This window comes from Silene latifolia, chromosome 6, assembly GCF_048544455.1.
Source record: "Silene latifolia isolate original U9 population chromosome 6, ASM4854445v1, whole genome shotgun sequence".
NCBI classification, from domain to species: domain Eukaryota; kingdom Viridiplantae; phylum Streptophyta; class Magnoliopsida; order Caryophyllales; family Caryophyllaceae; genus Silene; species Silene latifolia.
The window spans coordinates 121,252,474-121,273,660 of record NC_133531.1 but is presented as its reverse complement, the minus strand read 5'-3'; the positions used below and the strand labels follow the sequence as shown (position 1 = coordinate 121,273,660).

Sequence of the window (21,187 nt, the reverse complement as noted above, 5' to 3'; positions counted from 1 at the left end):
ATCCGTCCTGGTGCTCCGTTTGTCATCCGTTTTCAACAGTTTTCATTCCACAGTGGTCCTCTTATCGTTTCCGTCAATCCGTTGTAAGTAAAATTCATTTTCGTCATGTATTTTTACAAACCCATTTATATTTTCAGCTTTATTTATTATAAGACGGTTGTATGCACTAAAATAGACGGTCTGGTAGAAGATTAAAAAGGTAACGATAACGGATTACTCGATATTACTTGTAAAATATGTTTATTTCGAATGTCTTTGGTTAGTCTCTGTTTTATAATTGAGACGGTGTATAATTATATATAGGGATCCTTATGGATGTTAATTAGTCAGTTGTATAGTTGAGACGGTGTATACTGATATGTGGAGATGATTGAGACGGTGTATACTGACCTCTAGGGATCATTTGGGAAGCTAACTAGTAAGTGGTATATTTAAGACGGTGTATGCTGACATGTATGGATTGTTTTGGGTGATAATTGGTGTGTTTTATAGTTGAGACGGTGTATACTGACATGTAGGGATTGTTTTGGATTGATTTGGACTCTGTGTTGGGGCGATTTTTGTAGTCTTTAGGGACTGTTTTTGAGTTGCTTTATACTTGTGGATTTTCGCTCTAAAACCGTTTTAAATGCTGACTTAGTTGGCTCAGCTAGGACTGTTTTTAGGCGCGAGAATGGAGTCTTAAGGAGACGATTGGTACTCTGTTTTGGGCAGGGACGAGAGCTGTCATCGTGGGTTTTCACTTTGCATTTGAGGACTGGAGTTGGGGTCGAACTTAGGCATCTTTTGGGTTCTGTTTTGGACTGATTTTTGGGTCAGGTTATGAAGTAGTTTGTGTGAAGGGTCTGAGTTGGCTCACTAAATGAGGGTGTCACATGCTTGGCCTTTGATAAAGGCTTGGTTAAAGGATCAGCAATGTTGTCATCTGTCCCAACCTTACAAATGTCAATTTCCTTCCTTTCCACATAATCTCTAATTACATGGTATTTCCTTTCAATGTGTCTAGATTTGTTACTAGACTTAGGCTCTTTGGCTTGAAAAATAGCTCCACTGTTATCACAATATAGAGTGATAGGATCTTTGGCGGAATGGACTACTCCTAGCCCCTCCATGAATTGCCTAATCCAAACAGCTTCCTTGGCGCCTCGAGGGCGCCGCAAGGTACTCAACCTCTGTTGTAGAATCCGCAGTAACACTTTGCTTGAAGCTCTTCCAAAAACAAAGACCTCCATTTAGCATAAACACGTAGCCGGATTGGGATTTCATGTCATCCCGATCGGTTTGGAAACTTGCGTCCGTATAACCTCTTACACACAACTCAGTTTCTCCTCCAAACACTAAGAACGAATCCTTAGTTCTTCTCAAGTACTTAAGGATGTTCTTTACGGCTATCCAGTGACTCTCACCAGGCTTGGCTTGATACTGACTTGTCATGCTCAAGGCATACGCAACGTCGGGACGAGTGCAAATCATAGCATACATGATAGACCCAACAGCGGAAGCATAAGGGACGGTCTTCATGTGTTTAATTTCCTTAGGGGTAGAGGGAGACTGTGACTTGCTCAAAGTAATCCCTTGGCCCATAGGTAGAAATCCTCTCTTGGAGTCTTTCATATTGAACCGGTCAAGAACTTTGTCAATATAAGCTTCTTGACTCAATGTTAGTATCCTCTTGGACCTATCCCTATAGATCCGGATACCTAAGATTCGTTGTGCCTCTCCCAAGTCCTTCATTTGGAAGTGTTTCCCTAGCCACTCCTTAACTAAGAAGTGAGCGGCTGAATATCATTCCCAATGAGCAATATGTCATCCACATATAGGACAAGGAATGCAACCTTACTCCCACTAAACTTCATGTATAAACACGGTTCTTCCACACTTCTAGTGAAACCGTATTGTTTAATGACATGATCAAAGCGATGATTCCAACTCCTAGATGCTTGCTTAAGACCATAAATGGACTTCTTGAGCTTACACACCTTCTTAGGGTTAGATGTATCCACAAAACCTTCGGGTTGTATCATGTACACCTCTTCTTCTAGAATCCCATTCAAGAAGGCGGTTTTGACATCCATTTGCCATATCTCATAATCATGAAATGCGGCAACCGCTAAGATTATCCTAATGGACCTTAGCATAGCGACTGGAGCAAAGGTTTCGTCATAGTGTAAACCATGAACTTGGGTGAAACCTTTTGCCACCAATCTAGCTTTGTAAACATCCACATGTTTATCCACGCCGAGTTTAATTTTGAATATCCATTTACACTCGAAGAGGTCGCACTCCCTCGTAAAATCCACCAAGTCCCATACTTGGTTCTCGTACATGGAATCCATCTCGGACCGCATGGCTTCTAGCCAAAGCGAGGAGTCGGGACTAGACATGGCCGATTTGTAGGTAGTGGGTTCATTACTCTCAAGAAGTAATAAAACACCATCCTCTTCGATGTTACCAAGGTAGCGATCAGGTGGATTAGAAATCCTACTTGACTTTCTAGGAATAATTACCGTTTCAGAGGAAGAGGGAATGCTTTCCTCCACGTTCTCCTCTACCTCATTCTCGGTTTGTGGCTCTCGAACTTCTTCAAGTTCAAATTTTCTCCCACTCTGTCTCCCAGAAATAAATTCCTTTTCTAGGAAGACAGCATCACGAGCCACAAACACTTTGTTCTCGTGTTTATTTTAGAAGTAATAACCACGTGTTTCCCTTGGATATCCTACAAAAAGACATTTGTCGAACACTGGGTGCAAGCTTATTGTCGGACTTGATCTTAACGTACGCTTCGCAACCCCAAATACGCATGAATGACAAATGAGGGACTTTCCCTGTCCATATCTCATATGGAGTCTTATCGGCCGCTTTAGTCGGGCTTCGATTTAGTGAAAATACTGCAGACAAGAGTGCAAAACCCCAAAATGAACTAGGAAGCTAGTTAGACTCATCATTGACCGAACCATATCAAGTAAAGTTCGGTTTCTCCTTTCGGCTACACCATTTAGTTGCGGTGTGCCAGGAGGAGTCCATTGTGATACTATACCACAATCTTTTAGGTGTGAATCAAATTCAATATTTAGATACTCACCACCACGGTCGGACCGTAGAGTCTTTATCCTTTTATCCAATTGGTTCTCTACTTCTTTTTGAAACTCTTTGAACTTGTCAAAGGCTTCACTCTTGTTCTTCATTAAGTAGACATACCCATATCTACTTAAGTCATCAGTAAAAGTAATGAAGTAGTGAAAACCTCCTCTAGCGGTGATGGTTAATGGTCCACACACATCCGTGTGTATGAGAGCCAAAACCTCACTAGCTCGTGTCCCTTTTCCCGCAAAAGGTGCATGAGTCATCTTGCCTAAAAGGCAAGACTCGCATGTACCATAAGATTCGAAACCAAATGGTTTGAGCACTTTTGATGAAGCAAGTCTCTTAATGCGTCTTTCGTTTATGTGGCCTAAACGACAATGCCAAAGGTAGGATTCGTTTGGATCACCCTTTTTGAGCTTTTTAGTTTCCATATGATAAACGTCATTAACATCATTTAAAACATAAATGCCTCCAATTGAAATGGCCTTGCCATAAACCACATCATTAAAAAAAAAAAGTACAACACTTGTCCTTAATCATAAAACAAAAGCCTTCCGCGTCTAACGCGGAAATGGAGATGATGTTCTTAGTTAAAGTTGGTACAAAATAACACTTATTTAAATACAACTCTAAACCACTAGCTAAAGTGAGCACATAGGTCCCTACGGCAACGGCGGCTACTCTAGCTCCATTGCCCATGCGGAGATCCACATCACCTTTTGCTAGTGCTTGCACGTCCCTTATACCCTGCAAATGGTTACAAAGGTGAGAGCCACATCCGGTATCAAGTACCCAAGTGTAAGTACAAGCATAATTAACGTCTATCACATAGAGAGAGGAAATCATACCAATAGGCGTCACACGCCCTTCCTTGAGATCCTCCAAGTATTTGGGACAACTCCTCCTATAATGCCCCTTCCCATTACAATGGAAACATTCGGCCTCAGAGAGCTTGACACTTTTTGCCTTGGGATTGCCATTCTCAACGGCCTTCCCCTTTCCCTTGTCAATTTTCTTTGACGATTTCTTGAATTGGGACTTTTCTTTTCCCTTTCCTTTCTTGACTCCAAGAGACATGTTCTTTAACTTCATGGTTAAAACATCTCCCTTTTCACTCCCACTTGCCTCCATATCCCTCTCCGCTTGGGTGAGGAGTGCATGAATTTCATGGTAACTCTTATCCATGTCATTCATATTGTAGTTTACCCTAAAGTGGGCAAACTTGGTGGGGAGTGAGTGAAGGATACGATCCACCACAAGAGTCTTAGGAATCTTACACCCTAGACGCTCTAGGATGTCAACATATTCGACCATTTTAAGGACATGGGGACCAACCTTTTGGCCCCTCTCAAGCTTAGCTTCAAAGAAGCGTGCCGCCGCATCGTATTGACGGACTTTTGGTGTTTGTGAAAACATAGTGATCATACGAGTGAATATCTCGTAAGCATTTAAAGAAATGCATGAAAGCTTGAGCTTTGGCGATATTGACCATATCAACACATTCTTGATATCATTCAACATCCTCACATAGTCATCATAGGCGGTCCGCACCGCCGATGAAGCTCTTGCACCGGGCTCGATAGAAGGAGCATCGGTCAAGTAAGTGAGCACATTATCGGACAACGCGGCACTTTTGATGTTGGATTCCCATTCAAGAAAGTTAATACCGTCATCTTTTAAAATACATTTGTCCATTACGGACCTTAGCCATGAATCTTTGCCTAGTGAAGTAGTCGATGGAGTTGATGAAGTTGCCATTGCGAATTAAAATGCTACAACAAAAAGGAAAAATTCACATTCATTGTTTTAAAAATTACTTGTAAAAACATGTTTAGCAAGTTTTAGCATTTATATAATGACCTCCCACTAAATTATATAAATGATTCCAAGACCCAAATATTAAACAAAAATGAGCATCGCTTGGGCGAAACATCCCATAATTGCGTAAATTCGGTAAGTCACGTTGACTAATTCTACCTCTAGAACTCTTGGTCGACAAATTTCCTCAAATTCATCTACTAGCCCCGGAACACAAGACCGTCTTATATCCCGTTGAGTCCAACCAATTTTGGTGTGTGATAACCGCTTACCACCCTACTTACCCAAGGTAAAAAGAGAACACCCCGCTTGGGCGAGCGTGGCTCTAATGAACAAGAGATTCATAGGTGTTACTAATTGGTAAGGCTAATCTCAATTTTAGTTATGTGAGAGATCTTGTCAATTTAGTCATAAATTCCTTATAAGTGAATTAATTCGGTGAATGTAAATGACGTGAATTGACAACCGCAAAAATAAAATAAAATGCATGTGAGTGGCGATTTTGGCATGCGCGAAAATAAAACAAGCAAACATGCAAGCATATGAATAAATCCTAGTATGGCCTCCTAGTTAATAAAAACTAGTCTATTACATTTTGGAAACCAACTCCTTGGTCCCTTGCCTCTTCATTGTGGGATTTGGAACACCTTCAAAAAATAGACTCCGTCTCGTTGTAATCCGTCTTTTGGAAACGCCGGTAAAATAACTATTACAAATGAATTACATAGCTATTCCTATTATACATTAATTAATAAAATAAAAAAAACTATTAATTAATTACAAACCGACGATATGAGATCGTATTTAATTACAAACAAATCGATATTCCCATTCATTTCGGGTAATAACGATTAAAATTAACTAGGCCATACTAGGTACAAAAAGATAAATACTTTAAATAAATGACAATATTTCATTCAACTTAAATAAATATGCTTAAAATGCTGTAAATTATGATGCCAAAATCGCCCTACCTATCATTCATTGGTATCGATCTCGGTTTTGTGGATTTAATCGATTTTTAACATGTAAAAATCAATAATTAACTCTTAAATCTCATTTAAGTCCAAACTAATAGTCCAAACTGTTTTGAACCTCAAAATTAGTCCTCACTAATTTTATGACAAATTATTAGTTTGGTTAGGTGATAATTTGCTAATTAAATCGGTAAAATCATAATATTTAAGTAAAAATCCAAAATAATTGAAAAATTACCCAAACAATTGAAACAAAAATTTTTAGTATTCTGGAACACTCCCAAGAACACCAAAAATTCATAAAAATTGCCCAAACATTTCGGATAAATTTTGTGAAGAAAAAGATCGATATTTATCGGTTTTTAACCACTAAAACCAATAAACATCAAAACAAAGTGAAACCACACATACAAAATTACTTTTGACATTTAAATAATATTCTTAAATGTACATAAATTTATCAAGGGCAGAATCCAAAAATTCGAAATTATGATTAATTAATTGGACTTTTATCGACTTTTTACTCAAAAAATCAATAAACATGCAAAAATTCGAACCAACCTTCAACCTTTTGCATACAATCAGTAGAAAATATGCATGAACTACCATAAAAAAGCCATGCACCGAATCAACATTTAACTAATTTTAGTCAATTTTTCACTAAAATGCGACATTTTGACTCGGTTTTCTACCAAAAATCATTAAAATTAGCAAAATTACTTGACAAATCCCCAAAAAATTCCACAAACCTTTTGAGATCAGTAGGTATGCATGTCCCAAAAATTTCGTGCCAAAACCTCTTCTAACACAATTTTTGAGTTTTTACTAATTATCTCATAATTCATAAAAATGCTTAAAATCAACATGCAAATTACAAGCCTAAGCTCTGATACCACTTGAAAGATCATAGATCCATATTAGACTCTCTAATAAAATAAATTTATCTCATAAATTGTTGTTTATGTGATCTATGTAACATGCATGCTAATATGAAAGCATAAAAACAAAGTATAAGGAAAAACAATTTCCTTACATTGAATATGAGGTAAAATGGGCACAAATTAGTTCTCCTTACTAATTTGTTCTTGAGCTAAAATGATGTGGATGATCCTCCTTGAAAAACCTTCAAATAGAAAGTCTCCTCCAAGTAGCACCCAAGAACTACCCAACAATATTAATAAGTATGAACTAGTAACTTATTAATATGTGCCCTTGATAATAATACTAGTAATATTACTAACTATTCTTAGTAATAATTGTATACTAGAGAAATGTTGTAGAGAGATGGAAGAGGTTTTTGTTCACATGCAAAATGAATGATTTTTGTGTAAGTGAGGTGGAGTGAACAAATGACCAAATATATGGAGTGTAGAATTGGGAAAGGAAGTGGCGGGTGGGTTGGTGCTCTAGTGGACAATTTTTGTTTTATATTTTTATCTTACATCACATGCAAAATGTAGTATAAGACATATATTATGGTAGTATACAAAATAAGGTAAAAATGATTATGTGAGTAATCATCCACACTTATTTTACACGGTCCACATGACCATATACGGGTCCATGTTGGTTTTTATATTTGTCGCACAAATCCGTGTAATTTTCATTTTAAACATCGTATCATGTTTAAATGCTTCCATAATAAATTCGTCCAATTCACTCCGTAAATATACGTGTACCACTACACATATTATTTACGTACTAATATTAATCACATTAATCAATTAGTACAATTTTAGTAAATTAACAGTTAATTAACTAAAACCCGTTTCCCAAAACTTATTATTTAATTATCGCATAATTAAATAATAACTGCCGCTCCTCGAGTTCGCAACTCGAAATCTCTCTAATAATAATCGACTAACCTCTTAGTCTATAAATAAAGGGACTAAATGAATTGTATCTCATACAATTAATTAGTTATCAATTGGGGTTCGTTCCTTTAGGTGTGACCGAAAGGGGTCAGTTGATCACCGCCGTCTCACGACAATAACGTCAAACTCTAGTCAGCCAACCGTTATCGATTTACGTTAATCAACTGACGAGGATCAAATAATTAAATATCTGATGATATTCTATTAATGAGATTTATTATGTTAACGCACTATTGTGGAGGACACTAACTCCAACAATATTACCATCTTATAATTATTATTGTTATTATCATTATTCCGTCTCATACATGATTCGTATAAAATGCAATAAAATATTATTTATATAATTATTAAATACGGAGTATTACAATCTTCCCCCCTTAAAATAAAATTCGTCCCCGAAGTTTCACCTCACTCTTCCCTTTCCGACTATTCCCTCAAATTTCATGTGTACTCTCTTCCCAAGGTTCGGTGTTCAACTCTCACTACTTCCTCACATTCTGTACTTTCTTTTTCCTAAATTTCCGATTTGTTACAGTTACTCCCCCTAAAAGAGAACTTCGTCCCGAAGTTCAACTATCAAGCCTCACGGTGTGCTCTCACACGATTCTTACTAAATTCTACAAATGCCTATGATCCAGGTTCAATACTCTCTCTCACTTATTGTAAATCCGTAATCAAACCTCATATATTTATAATTTCAATGATCTAATCCCCCATCTACAAGCCTCCCAAAAGTCAAGTGTCAGGTCAAACCCACGATTCTAATTTATAATCCCATAACTAACTCTCATTCATGTTGGTTATGTATACATATCTATCACGAGGTATAACTCTATTATTATTACGTATCTATATCGCGTCAAATCTCATAGATTAACATGTACCACATCAATCACGAATATGCGGACTTCATGCAACAATCAATTAATACAAAAATTACTCGTAATGTGACTCAACCATGATCAACATTTCCATTTTCGGACATCCTACCACATATACCTCGTCAAATCCACCACATGATCACACATGTATTTCCTTATCCGTTCTCGTCCATCATCAACACTTCCGCTGATACGGAAGACTATAATACACAATCTTGCAAATGACCACTAGGTGACACATACTTTGCATATTTCATCTTACTTTTGCACAACCAAGTATATCACATCGATTAACACACATCGAACAAGGTTATCACATCATTTATGTCATTAATCCACTCATATAGAATCATCCATTTCCATTTACTTACAAAATGCTACTCCATATAATCAAACGTAAATAATTCACAAAATATCATCTATGTAGGGTCAATCGAGGTCATCCAACACAAGTCAACTAATATTAACCGCGAAATAAGGGTACAGATTCAATATTTGGTCAAATATCAACAAAAACAAGGGTCAAAGCAGTCCACTCGGTCATGTGTAGGAGGCCACTCGGCCGAGAAGGTGACCACTCGGTCGAGTGCATGGTGCACTCGGTCGAGTGTTACCTACGGCATAATGTTTTTATTCTCAACTCGGTTCCAAATTTCCTTATTTCATCGCACAAATACTATTAGATTTCGATTGTGACTAACACACCATCAAATAACCAAAATAAAACAAACTCACGGCCTTATGACCATAATTATAATCCAACTAAAATAAAACATAATACAACATGGTATTTCAAAACTCGTTTCATAAGCATTGCATTCCCCTATACCCGGTGACGACATTACGCTAGCGTCACCAACAAACGCACAGTAGTATGAAACACCATAATCATATTAACACTCATCGCATATACGCAATCACATGGACATGGTGCAATATCACCTATGACCTTAACAACATTTCAACTCAATCAGAATACTACAACAAGCTCACGATGTACACCAAGACGCTTTACTTGACGATTGAGAGGCAACTTTACCAACAACCTCTATACTACCACTCATAGGGTCGGATTCCCACACAACCACTTTCACACATACACACACCTACTCAAATTAAACGGTTAAAAACTATACATGAACGATCAGGTACCTCAACAACATGATTGAATCCTCAAGCATTACATGCCACACCCTTACTCTCATGACCGCGAAAACCCAACTGGATAATACTAAATTCACCATCATATATATCAATCATCAATCAATCATAGTTTTCATGTTATGCTTAACAATACTATTCCTTAATATGCAACTTAACGTGGTTGAGCTACCTGATCAGAACCTGCACCAGGCTTCTGAACAGGTCTCCAAACTTTCATAGGTGGTTTAAGGACTTGCTCGGATGTAGGTTTAGGGCCTTGACTAGTTAGTGGTTTTTTCTTACAATCTCGCTGGTGTGTCCAAAACATCTGCAGCTACCACATATAGAAGGCTTCCACCCATACTCAACCAAAATGCTAACTTCAGCACCTTTCTCATCCTTAAAATAGAGCCTGACGGGGAATTCTTGACCAATTTCAACTTCCATCGGGAGTCTAGCATACCGTAACCTTATCTATTCTTCAGTAGCTGCATCCCTATTAACAAAATTTCCAAGGAGTCCAGCCTATTTCTCAAGACTCAATTTACTCCAAAATTTGAGAGGCAAACCACACAAACGAAGCCAGATAGGTACATGTTTGACTCTCTCATTCATAAGACTACCAGATTAAGTCTAAGGTCAAGGGTTTATTGTCAAACATCGGAAAACCCTGTTACAACACAAAATTTTGACACTCTTTAGTAGGAAATCTCACCATGAACACTCTTAGGGAGGAAGGAAAGCTTATCAAATTTGTATACCCCCATAGTCTATGAACAAATCCCCACAAGAGTTTCCAAGGAGGATTACAACCCAAAACACAACAAATTACAACAGTTTCCCAGTATTCAACCTCTGAAGCTACATCCTCAATAGTAAGTTGTAGTAATTCGTTACTAGGACCGACATCAGAATTCTGAACACTAGGAGATTTAAAATGCATACCTTTCACCAGATTACATTCCCCGGCCTCTTCTTCTTGATTAGAAGATGAATTTGCAACATATTCAACTATCACGTCCATATTAAGCACCGGGATACCAACATTGTCACTCATTTCCTTCGTTTTCTGTGATTCAATCAACTGTGGAACTCCAACAGACTCATGAGAAGATTCCAGCTTATCCATATCTCAATTGAGATCTGAACAATTTGAAAAATAAAGTCTAATTTTTGCTTTAGATCGTAGTTTGTTCTTAGTTTGAGATTTTTGTGATTTTCCTTGCCATTTTGCAAGCTAACCCCCTAAAAAACCTAGAGATAAGCCAGAGGTTTCTCTCTCTAGAAAGCTCATCTTAAGTAATTATCATAAGTAATTTGGCGTTGTTTATTAGATTACACATCTACAACCGTGGCTCAAACCCTTGAATTAATGGGTAGATCACAAAGTGTAGGAGGGTAGTTACGACCTTTAAGGTACCTTAAGGTAATGTGCTTATTTCCACACAAACTATTGAATGAAAAAATCTTTGAGTTATTAGCCAATGAATCCTGCATGATTATAATTTTAGTTTGTATGGATTAAAGAACTCTTATTGTCGATAATATGTTTCTTACGATTAACAATTGTTTGAAGGTGAAATTTTCAATTGGTTGAAACACATTGTACCGGCATATGTGATGAAATTGGTTGTAATATTACTTTTTGCAATGTCGAGATACTTTCGGTTGGATTAGCATGGATATTTTCCTTCAATTAACATAAAAATGAAATGTATTAGCTATCTATAAAATCAAGCTAAGCATTTTTTTTTGTATAAAACAAGTAAAAAGCTATACAAATGGGCTCAACTTCTATTATTTCTCTTTTATTTGTTAACTTCTTTGTTTCTTTGCTTTTATATACCAGGTGAAAGTATAAGAGTTGTAATACCCCAAGAAATATATGGAAAGTATTCCCACATAGAAAGAAAAGGAGATTGTAATACCCGTCCTTTTAGGGACCCGTTGACCAACGTTGACCAACCTTGGGAGCAGCTAATAGCCCTTAATGATGCGTGCCAGAGTTACCTTGTGCCATGATTGCCTTTAGATTTGATGAGTCGTACTCGATAGAGTAGAGGTTACTCGATCGAGTAGCTTGGGTACTCGATCGAGTAGGGGGCACTCGATCGAGTACGTTAGTCACTCGATCGAGTAGCGTCTTTCCAGCGAGGGTTTATAATCGTGTTTTGTTAAAAACCGCAAATCATTTCCTCCTCATTCTTTCAGACCTAGATGTCATCCCTCTCCTTTCCCTTCACCAAATACCTTCTATAGGAGCCTTTGAGGATGCTAGTGCTTTGAGGATGGGTTGCTTGTGTCGGGTAGCGGTCTTAACGCCGTTGTGAGATGTGTAGGTATGTCATCGTCATCATCTTTGTCTATGTTGTTCCTTGTAGGGTTGTTTTGGTAGTAATAGGCTTGTATACTGTTTGTATAGGGATTGTTTACTTGGTTGATGTTGTATGGTCGATCGAGGAATCGCTGCTTTTGGTTAAAGGTAGGTTCGCCTACTCAGTTTCTGTTGATTGTCTAGTGTGTCGGTTGTTGTGCCATTGTTATATTGTCGTTGTGACCGTGTGGTTGAGTATACATGGTAATCGGTTGGTGTATGTTGTTTTGTTGGTTGTTGTAGTATTGCAGCTATCTCTGATTGATTGTCTCTGGTTCTCGAGGTGCGTCCTCGGCTGAGTGGAGTCACTTGCGGGAGTGGCTTCACGCCCTAGTTTCGCCCTCCGTGGAACCCGCCACGGGAGGGGATGTGCACATTAATGGGACAGGGTTATCGCTCGGTATGATGAGAGGGGCTTAGGTAGGAACGGCTGCAGTTCCCCACTGGCAGGGCTGATCCAGTGGACAGTCGGTGACGGAGATTGGTTGGTGTGGTTGTGATTGTGTGTGTGTGTTTGGTTGTATTTTGTAATATGTTAGTAATAGTTGTTGTGTCTTGTCTCAGTTACTGACCTTGTGTGGTTTATCTTGTTTGTTCTGTTGTGTCTGCCGTGATCCCTTTTGGTGAGCAGTCAGTCTTAGCAGGTGTTGTCATGGATGATTGATGGAGTCCGGGCTGGGATGAGTCCTCACGAGTAATGACAGAAGTAGTATATAGTTGATAAGTTATATCTTTATTTAGTAGTTTGGCTGTAACACTTGTAATATAACTGTAATTGTTCTTTTATCGACTTTTGATGATTACTTACCTCGGGCAACCGAGATGGTGATGTCCTTATATGCTAGGGAAGGTCTGGTTAAGGCTCCTTGGTATATGGGGGTGTCATAGAGATCATATATAAGAAGCTTATAATATATTTCACCTGCCACTTAATAGTAAGGTCTTATCCTTTTAAGTTTAAGTGAGGACAAATAATGGGCCCAGAGGAGCAACTGATCTTATTGGAGTTGTGTTACGGCAATGGTGGGTCTGGTCATTGCAAGTTGTATTAGAGTAACCCTGCGACCGTGTGGTGATTAGAGGCAGTGGTTATACGCTTCATTGTGATCACCCAGCTAGCGGGGAAGGATTCTGGGTTAGCGGTTATGTTTCCAGACACAACGGGGAGTCCAGGGGCGGGCCCAAGATTCGAAATAAGGGGTAGTGAAATATATTTTCCCATAATTGTAAAAAAATGAATATCACGAGATAATAAATCTAAGTCATGAATTCCAAATTACAAACTTAAATATTAATCTAGTTGTAACCGGCGAGTTCTTATATTTTGAAAATGGTCTACGAGTTCTTCGCCACTAATCTTACAAAATAAATCTCTCTTTATAAACGCAACCACAACTCATCTCCCATGCTATTGCGAACTTTATTCTTTATATACGTCATTGCTGAGAAAGCCCTTTCCACAGTTGTTGTCGCCACAGGAAGAACCAATACAAGCTTGAGAAGCAAGTAGACCTTTATGTGTACCAATTGTTTTCTCGTCTCAACAATCTTCATGGAAATATCGTTTAGACTCTCTAAATTCTAAAATCTGTCATCACTTCGAACATCTTCAACAAAATTTCCAAGTTGATATTCTAAATGTTGTAAATCGGTACTTGAAAATTCACAAGGATAGAAGCGAGCAAGTCGAACCAATTTACTAATATCAAATGCAGAAAACCGATCTCTAGGATGGAAGCATGACATAAAAATAAGCATATCTTTGCTTCTCTCATCAAATCTATCATCAATATCTTGCACAATCTAATCAATCAAACTCAAAAACACGTCGATTCGAAAATGATGTAGATTATCCACTTGTTTCTTTCCGCGCTTGTATCTCCCCGGAACCACATACATATCACTCATGATAGGAACACTGATTTCATATTTTTGACAAAATGATGTCACATTTTCCATGTGAGCAATCCACCCATCTTCTCTAATCTTCTTTAAATTCTTTGTTGTCACATCAACAAGAGCTATAGCATTCACAAAATTCACCAATGGCATCAAGAACATCAAGAATGCTAGGAAATAAATCAAACACACTCAAAATGGTTTTAAAGTGAGATCTCCAACGAGTATCACCTGGCCTACTTAAACCTTTCTCTTGATTTAAGCCACTTCCAGATACAAGTTCACCCTTTTGTGATGCTTTTAGAATATTTTCAGCTTGTATTTCTTGGAGAATATCTTTACGTTTACAAGAACTTGCAATTACATTAAGTAAAGTGGCAAGGGAATCAAAAAGGACACTACAATCAACATTTTTCTTAGCCACTGCAACAAGTGTAAGTTGAAGTAGATGAGCAAAACAATGAACATAATAAGCAGAAGGAGACTCCTTCATGATTAAGGTTTTAAGACCATTAATTGAACCTCTCATATTACTAGCACCATCATAGCCCTGGCCTCTAACGCTAGAAAGAGTAAGAGAATTTGCTCCAAGCAACTTTTCTATCGCAGCTTTAAGTGTTAAGGAAGTAGTGTCACCCACATGCACAATACCCAAAAATCTTTCTTTCACCTCTCCTGTTTTATAATCAACATACCGCAAATAAAGAGCCATTTGTTCTTTATCAGCTATATCGGCTGACTCATCGGCAAGTATACCAAAAAACCCACCATGTAGTTCTTCTAAGACTTTCTTAGTGGTCTCCTTTGCGAAAAACAATTTGTTTTTGGATTCCAGGTGCTATGAGAGTACAATTACCAGGTATCTTTTTATCAAAAAGAGCTCGAGCCACATTACTATCACGCTTTGCAAATGTTTTCCTAATCTCTAGGAAATTACCTTGGTTTAAGGATTCATCACTTTCATCATGACCACGAGATGCCAACCCTTGTAGAGTAATGAACCGTAATGCATCTATTGCAGCTTCCATTCGAATGCGATAATCATTTTTAGCTTCTTTGGTGTAATTTTCAAAGCAACACATAATAGAAGATTTTTGTTTATTAAAAACATCAAAATTCTTCATGGCATTATTATGAGCACTCATATGATTACCAACATGTTTATTAAATGCATCAGTTTTGCTCCAAGTTTTGAACCCCCCATTCACAAATGCCTCACCACCGGATACGGATTCACTTTTGAATAAATAACAAACAAAATAAAATGTCGCACCCTTTTCTTTACTATACTCCAACCAAGGCTTAAACTTATCAAACCACGCAACAACAAAGTTACGCTTTGTTTTCGGAAATTTGTGATCACGAGGTTGGCATGGACCTCTTCGAACATACTCTCTTCTTATTATATCACGATCATTGATGTGGAAATCTGTTAACTTTCTCCTTAACCCAGGATCGTGTGGAAGAGAAATAACATCGAAATCGGTCAACCTATCTAAAATTGGCTCTTTGGAAAGATGGGAACTAGTACCTATTTTGGTATCACCATGTTGGGGCTCTTCAATTTCAGTTGGTTCATCTAAGGGGCTTGAACTCCGGTGACTTTGTGCATCATCATTGTGATTTTTTTTCGGGAAAAAACTTGTAATAGGCGTCGTATTAGTTCTCTTCATTCTGAGAATTTTATATTAATCGTTATTATATATTCAAGTTAACAATTACTAAAATTTAATCATAAATCTATAATAGCTAAATTCTATTAACATTATCCAAGCTTTTACAAAAAGACTTGGTTGTGCACTTGTACTTTTCTACAGAAAGATCAAAAGTATGACCAAAATAAAGAGGAAATTGTTTGACTAAAACTCTATTATAGGCACAACTTTTGGTGGAAAGTTCATAGAGATTAAAGTAGTACTTTTCAGAAGAATCAGAACCATTAACCATACCCACACTCTTTCTCCTTTTGTACTCAATTTTCCAATTTTCATTGCTGCAACTTTTACTCCTAAATCATAATCTCTTTATATCTCTCTTCATTTATTCAATTAAACAAACTACTCCTCAAATTACCCATAAATCGTTATTCCTCTATCATAATTCATAAATCATATATTTTATTAATCATTCGACTATCCGAGTATTCAATCTCTGCTCGTTTATCATATTTATCAAATCATCTATCATAATTACTACTCCAAATTAAATCACAACATTAATTTAACTTCAAAAGAAAGAGTTCATAAATCATAATTACCTTGAAACAAAGGAAGCTAATCAGTTTTAATGGCGACTATCAATTTCGCGGCGCGTCGGCGGCGGGATTTGGGGAAGAAAAAGAATCGGGCAAGCAAGAAGCAACGACGACAACTCGGCAAGTACTAATTTCGAGGAGCAATTTTTTTTGGGTGTTGATTTTCGCAGTACACATTTTACTCGTTACAGTACGCTTTTGACCAATCTACCCCTCTCATTTCTTGGTCTCAATTTCCCCTCTCCTTTATTTTCCTCTCTTATTTCCTTTGCCACCCACCACCACCGCCTTCAACCACAACCAAATGCCACCATCGTCAACTATCACCACCCTACATCGCTACCGCAAAGAGGACAACTTTGTGCGGAGATGACGTCAATCAATAAAGTCGGAACTTTCACTTTCCAATTGATAATTAAGTAAATACCCTAAAAAATAATCAACACAAATGAAAACAATTCCTTCTCAAATGAAAATGCCGCCAATCTACAATGTCCATGGACATATATGCATTTAATGCATACATACAAAATCCGGTTAGCAGCCAGGGACCTAATTTCGAAAGTTTGTCGAATTGCAAAGCAAAATCAATCAAAAGAGAGGAAATCAACAAAATTAAGGAATCGGGTTAGACAGTGGTTGGTCTTACAACGGGAAAGGGGGATGATAGCATGGCGGCTGACCGACAGGACTCCGGCGGTGGAGGCAAGGGTTGAGAGTGTACTGTGGTGGTTGCAGGTTGCAGGTTGCGCTTGGTGGTGGTGTGGATGGTGATTGGTAGATTCTTTTTCTTTGGATACAGTACGTCTTGAAAACAAGGGTATGCAAATGGAAATTAATGCGCAAAATGTACTGTAATGAGTAAAAAACGTACTGCGAAAATAAATTACGTTTTTTTTTGGAACAAATAAAATAAATGATATTGTTAAGTTTAAAAGTTGGAATATTTTGTATTCTGTATATTGGTTGAGTTAATTTAGGAAACACAACTATTTTTAGGGAGATTTAACTTTCCATATTACAAATTTAATAGCATTTGGTTAATTAATGGGGTTGCAAATAATTCTTTTCTCAAAAAAAAAATAGATGGGGTAGCAGTTGCTACCTGTTGCTACTCTCTACGTCCGCCCCTCACGGGGACGTTATGCTTCTTAAGTGGAGAATAATATAACACCCCAAGAAATGTGTGTGATGTTGTCCCACATGGAAAATATAAGGAGATCATGAGAAATTTATAATAGATTCTACCCACCACTTAGTAGCAAGGACTTCTCCTTTTGGGCTTAAGTGAGGACAAATAATGGGCCCAAAGGAAGCATCCCATCGTAATGAGATTCTGTTATGACGATGACACGTCGGGTCATTAATTAAATGAGTAGATTTCGGTCTCTTATTTATTTGATAGCAGGTGGCAACATCATAGTAAGGTACTAGGAACAAGAGAGAAATTAAGCACATTTGATTTGTTAACTTTTATTTGACTCACAACCCAATATTTCACTCGTACACCGCGTTAGCAAATCATAATCTTGATCTATATATATATAATAACATTGAAAGGGATGTTGAGCAATAAACTATCTTAGGACATGTCATGTGGCAACCTTATTAACTAAGTAAAAAAGTCAATAATTTTCTCACAATTAACTCCCATAGATTTTTAGTGTTTTTTTCTCACATGGTACTTCTCATTTTTCTAATATAGTAAAGATAGGGAAAGAAAATAATGACAGGACATTTCGTATTGTCATTATGTACCAAAAATATTGTCATTAATTTATGTGACCACTTATTGTATCTCTCCAAAGCTTTTCACCTTCTCTTTAAAAAATATCTTAATGCGAATTAACTTATATTTAGGTTAAAACATCATTTTTGCATGACTTTTCACCGTTCTCCGTGATCTATATAAATACCAATATTTATAACGAGATAATGTAAACAAATATGTATCAGACTTAATGGATGATGTATATATACTAGTTACTACTCTTTTAATTATTGAACCTTGTTTGACTTGCTAAAATTGATAATGGCCGGCCGACAAGCACATCTTTGAAAGTCAGATTTGTCCTTCAACATAAATTTCCATTGAGAATTTCTTCGGCCATTATTTGTATATAGGTTTTTGATTAAAGTTACGTATTTTTCTATAATTTTATTATTCACCTAATAATAATACGTAGTTTGTATTTTGGCATTGCCACTTTTCTATCAGTCACACAGAAAAAGTGAAACAGTAAAACAAAATGAAAAAGAAAAAATATTGCAATACATTAGTTTATACAAATCCAAATAAATTAGTAACATGTTAATTTATGTTCTTTTCTTTAAATGATAGATACCCAATGAAAAAGATTGATCATTCAGTTCCTATATTTACAACAAATAAAAAACGCTTTCATCGTGACGAGCACCTGTTTCTTGACAAATTATACATTATCGTTAGACATATAACTAAAACATAAACCTCACATGAATTTCACAGGTACAAGAACTAGTCAAACACTTAATAGATAATAATAACATTAATTAATTAATCAAAAACATTAAATACTTAAATTAAGTATAAGAGAAGGACCTCAACTTCTCATTTTTTTTTCCGGTTAAGGACTTATACTATTAAATTTTTCCGTTAAGGACCTATATGGTTATTCCATTAACTCTCTGTTAACTGCATTCTTTCTTTCCTCGTTGAAACAGTTGTTACACTATCTCTCCTAATATATAAACCAATCTCCATGAACAACTTCTTCCATCATATTCTAAACATATTTTTTTACATATTATTATCTTCCATCATTCTTCTATTCAAAATGAACTTGAAATTAAGTCTTCCAACTATTATCCAAAGAATGTATCTATACCGATTACCGCTCTCTCTCCTTTTATAACCGTGACGTATGTATTGTATTTAGTCCTGTATACAAAACATAGTACGAGTTTTAAATTGTTCTATTAATATAAATAGGAAATACAGTGAAGATAAACTTATAATCAACATAACAAAAGTCTTAACATTGGAATGATAAACCCAAGCCGAACAATTTTACGTTGTATGATCAATTGTGGATCCATATATTATTTCTCCAAAGTCTTCATATAAAAATTGAAGCCATTTTTACGTTAAAAAGTATAAGTTGCATAAATGGCACCCACCATACTGAAGCAATGTCGACATCGTCGCCAATGGTCGAATTTGTTATGTTCCTCCGATGAGTAAATGTTTTGATTTAATCTATGTACATCATTGAACTTCAGCTTCCATGGTGTGGATTTGGTACATTGTCAATGAACATTAACGACAATGAACATCAACTGCAAGTTTGCAAACTTTATCACAATAATGAGAAAGTATATGCAAACTAACAATGAGTTAAGTTTAAATAAAGAAGGCTACTTCATGGTAGGGTTTTAATCACCCAAAAAACGATAAAAGGAGATGAGAAGATAGGCAATAGTATGAGCAAAAGTTCAGGGAAATAAATAAACTCAAGCATCCTGTAAAGTGTAAACGTATCATGAATATAATGAAAAGCAAAAGGAAAGACTGCCATGTCCGCCAACGAATGTAAAATTTGAATGTTGCGATGTATGTGAATGATGGAAAAGTTGGATTTACGTCAGATGGTTTATTTTATTCGGTTTGTATTGACAATACTACAACGGCTGACACGTCTGTCGTGTACCTGTCAAAAATAAACTAACTATATAGCTAGGGAAGTCAGGTCGATCTCCACAGGGAGGCAAGATATTTGTAGAAGTCCGTCTATTTGGTCACAAAGGGGGGGGGGTTGTTTGAGTTGTTATCTAAACTACAAGATTTAAAGGAAAGAGAAATACAGAGCAAGAGCAGTAAAGGTAAGAATAAGTTTTAACTATCAGATAGAGAGGGACATGTCAGGATTTCGGTTCACTACGGTAATCCAGTGACTCAGCTGTAAATGACTCAGACGAATTAATGTAAGACGGATGTTGAAAGGTCCTTTCGGTCCACTTTCTATCCTAAAATACCGCTAACTTAACTTTCATTCTCGTCAAGGTAGTCTACTGTTCATAGCAGGCCTATTTAGTCCAATCTTTCGATCTAGGATTAATTTTAGCCAGATTAAGGAATAACTCAGAAGCGTGCACTCAACTAAGTCGATAAATACAATTAAATTGCTATGGTGACAGAGTCTCGTAATTAATTCATCTGTTTCATTTACTACATCGTCACTTTCCTACCGCAGGTCCCCTAATCCAACATGAAAGGGGTTTAGCTACTCATGTCGCTAATTAAACTAACAGCAGATAAAATTCCAGCAGTAAACATTATGAAATAACAATTAAAATGCATAAAAGAGAAATTAGGGCAAAGGAATTAAACGGAGTAAACAAGCAATTAAAGCAACAAATGATTAACTAATATTAAGAGAAGAGAAAGAATTACAATCGTGCGAATTTCGGCGTAAAGAACACAAAATCCGAGCAAAGCAAATTCAAAGAGCAAGGTTACAGTGAAGGGAAAAGCAACGTAATAAAGTTTTGTTGCGTAAACTGCTTAAAGTCAAAATGAAAGATAAAGAGATCCCCCTAATAACCTAGTTAACGTAGGTTTAAATAGGAAAGCAATAAAGTTCTGCGAAATAAAACATAACACGGGCTAATTAAAGCCCATAATGGCGAAACCACTCGATCGAGTGGAATAAAACCACTCGATCGAGCAAACCTTCAGCAGCATCTACTCGATCGAGTAGATAGTTACTCGATCGAGTAACTCGTCTTTCAGCAACTTAAGGATCGAGTAGAAATCTACTCGATCGACCATCAGAGGACGTAAAAACCACTCGATCGAGTGGTGAAACTGCTCGATCGAGTTCTTTGACTTCAAATCAGCT

The 21,187-nt window shown here is 36.8% G+C and overlaps 3 protein-coding genes across 3 annotated transcripts; all 3 read right to left on the bottom strand.

Moving 5' to 3' along the window:
- Positions 1 to 3,537: 3,537 nt before the first annotated feature.
- LOC141658943 (uncharacterized) lies at positions 3,538 to 7,211 on the bottom strand. The gene is made up of 3 exons (XM_074465665.1): positions 6,913 to 7,211; positions 3,933 to 4,856; positions 3,538 to 3,831 (listed from the first exon to the last, which is right to left on the bottom strand). The coding sequence occupies exons 2-3, from the start codon at positions 4,840 to 4,842 to the stop codon at positions 3,797 to 3,799; spliced, it is 945 nt and encodes a 314-aa protein (XP_074321766.1). The 5' UTR covers positions 4,843 to 4,856; positions 6,913 to 7,211; the 3' UTR covers positions 3,538 to 3,796.
- Positions 7,212 to 13,957: 6,746 nt separating this feature from the next.
- LOC141588581 (uncharacterized) lies at positions 13,958 to 14,765 on the bottom strand. The gene is made up of 2 exons (XM_074410014.1): positions 14,285 to 14,765; positions 13,958 to 14,175 (listed from the first exon to the last, which is right to left on the bottom strand). Exons 1-2 carry the CDS (start codon positions 14,763 to 14,765, stop codon positions 13,958 to 13,960), a joined length of 699 nt encoding a protein of 232 aa, XP_074266115.1.
- A 79-nt stretch (positions 14,766 to 14,844) lies between these two features.
- LOC141588580 (uncharacterized) lies at positions 14,845 to 15,726 on the bottom strand. The gene has a single exon (XM_074410013.1). It carries the CDS (start codon positions 15,724 to 15,726, stop codon positions 14,845 to 14,847), a length of 882 nt encoding a protein of 293 aa, XP_074266114.1.
- Positions 15,727 to 21,187: the final 5,461 nt, after the last annotated feature.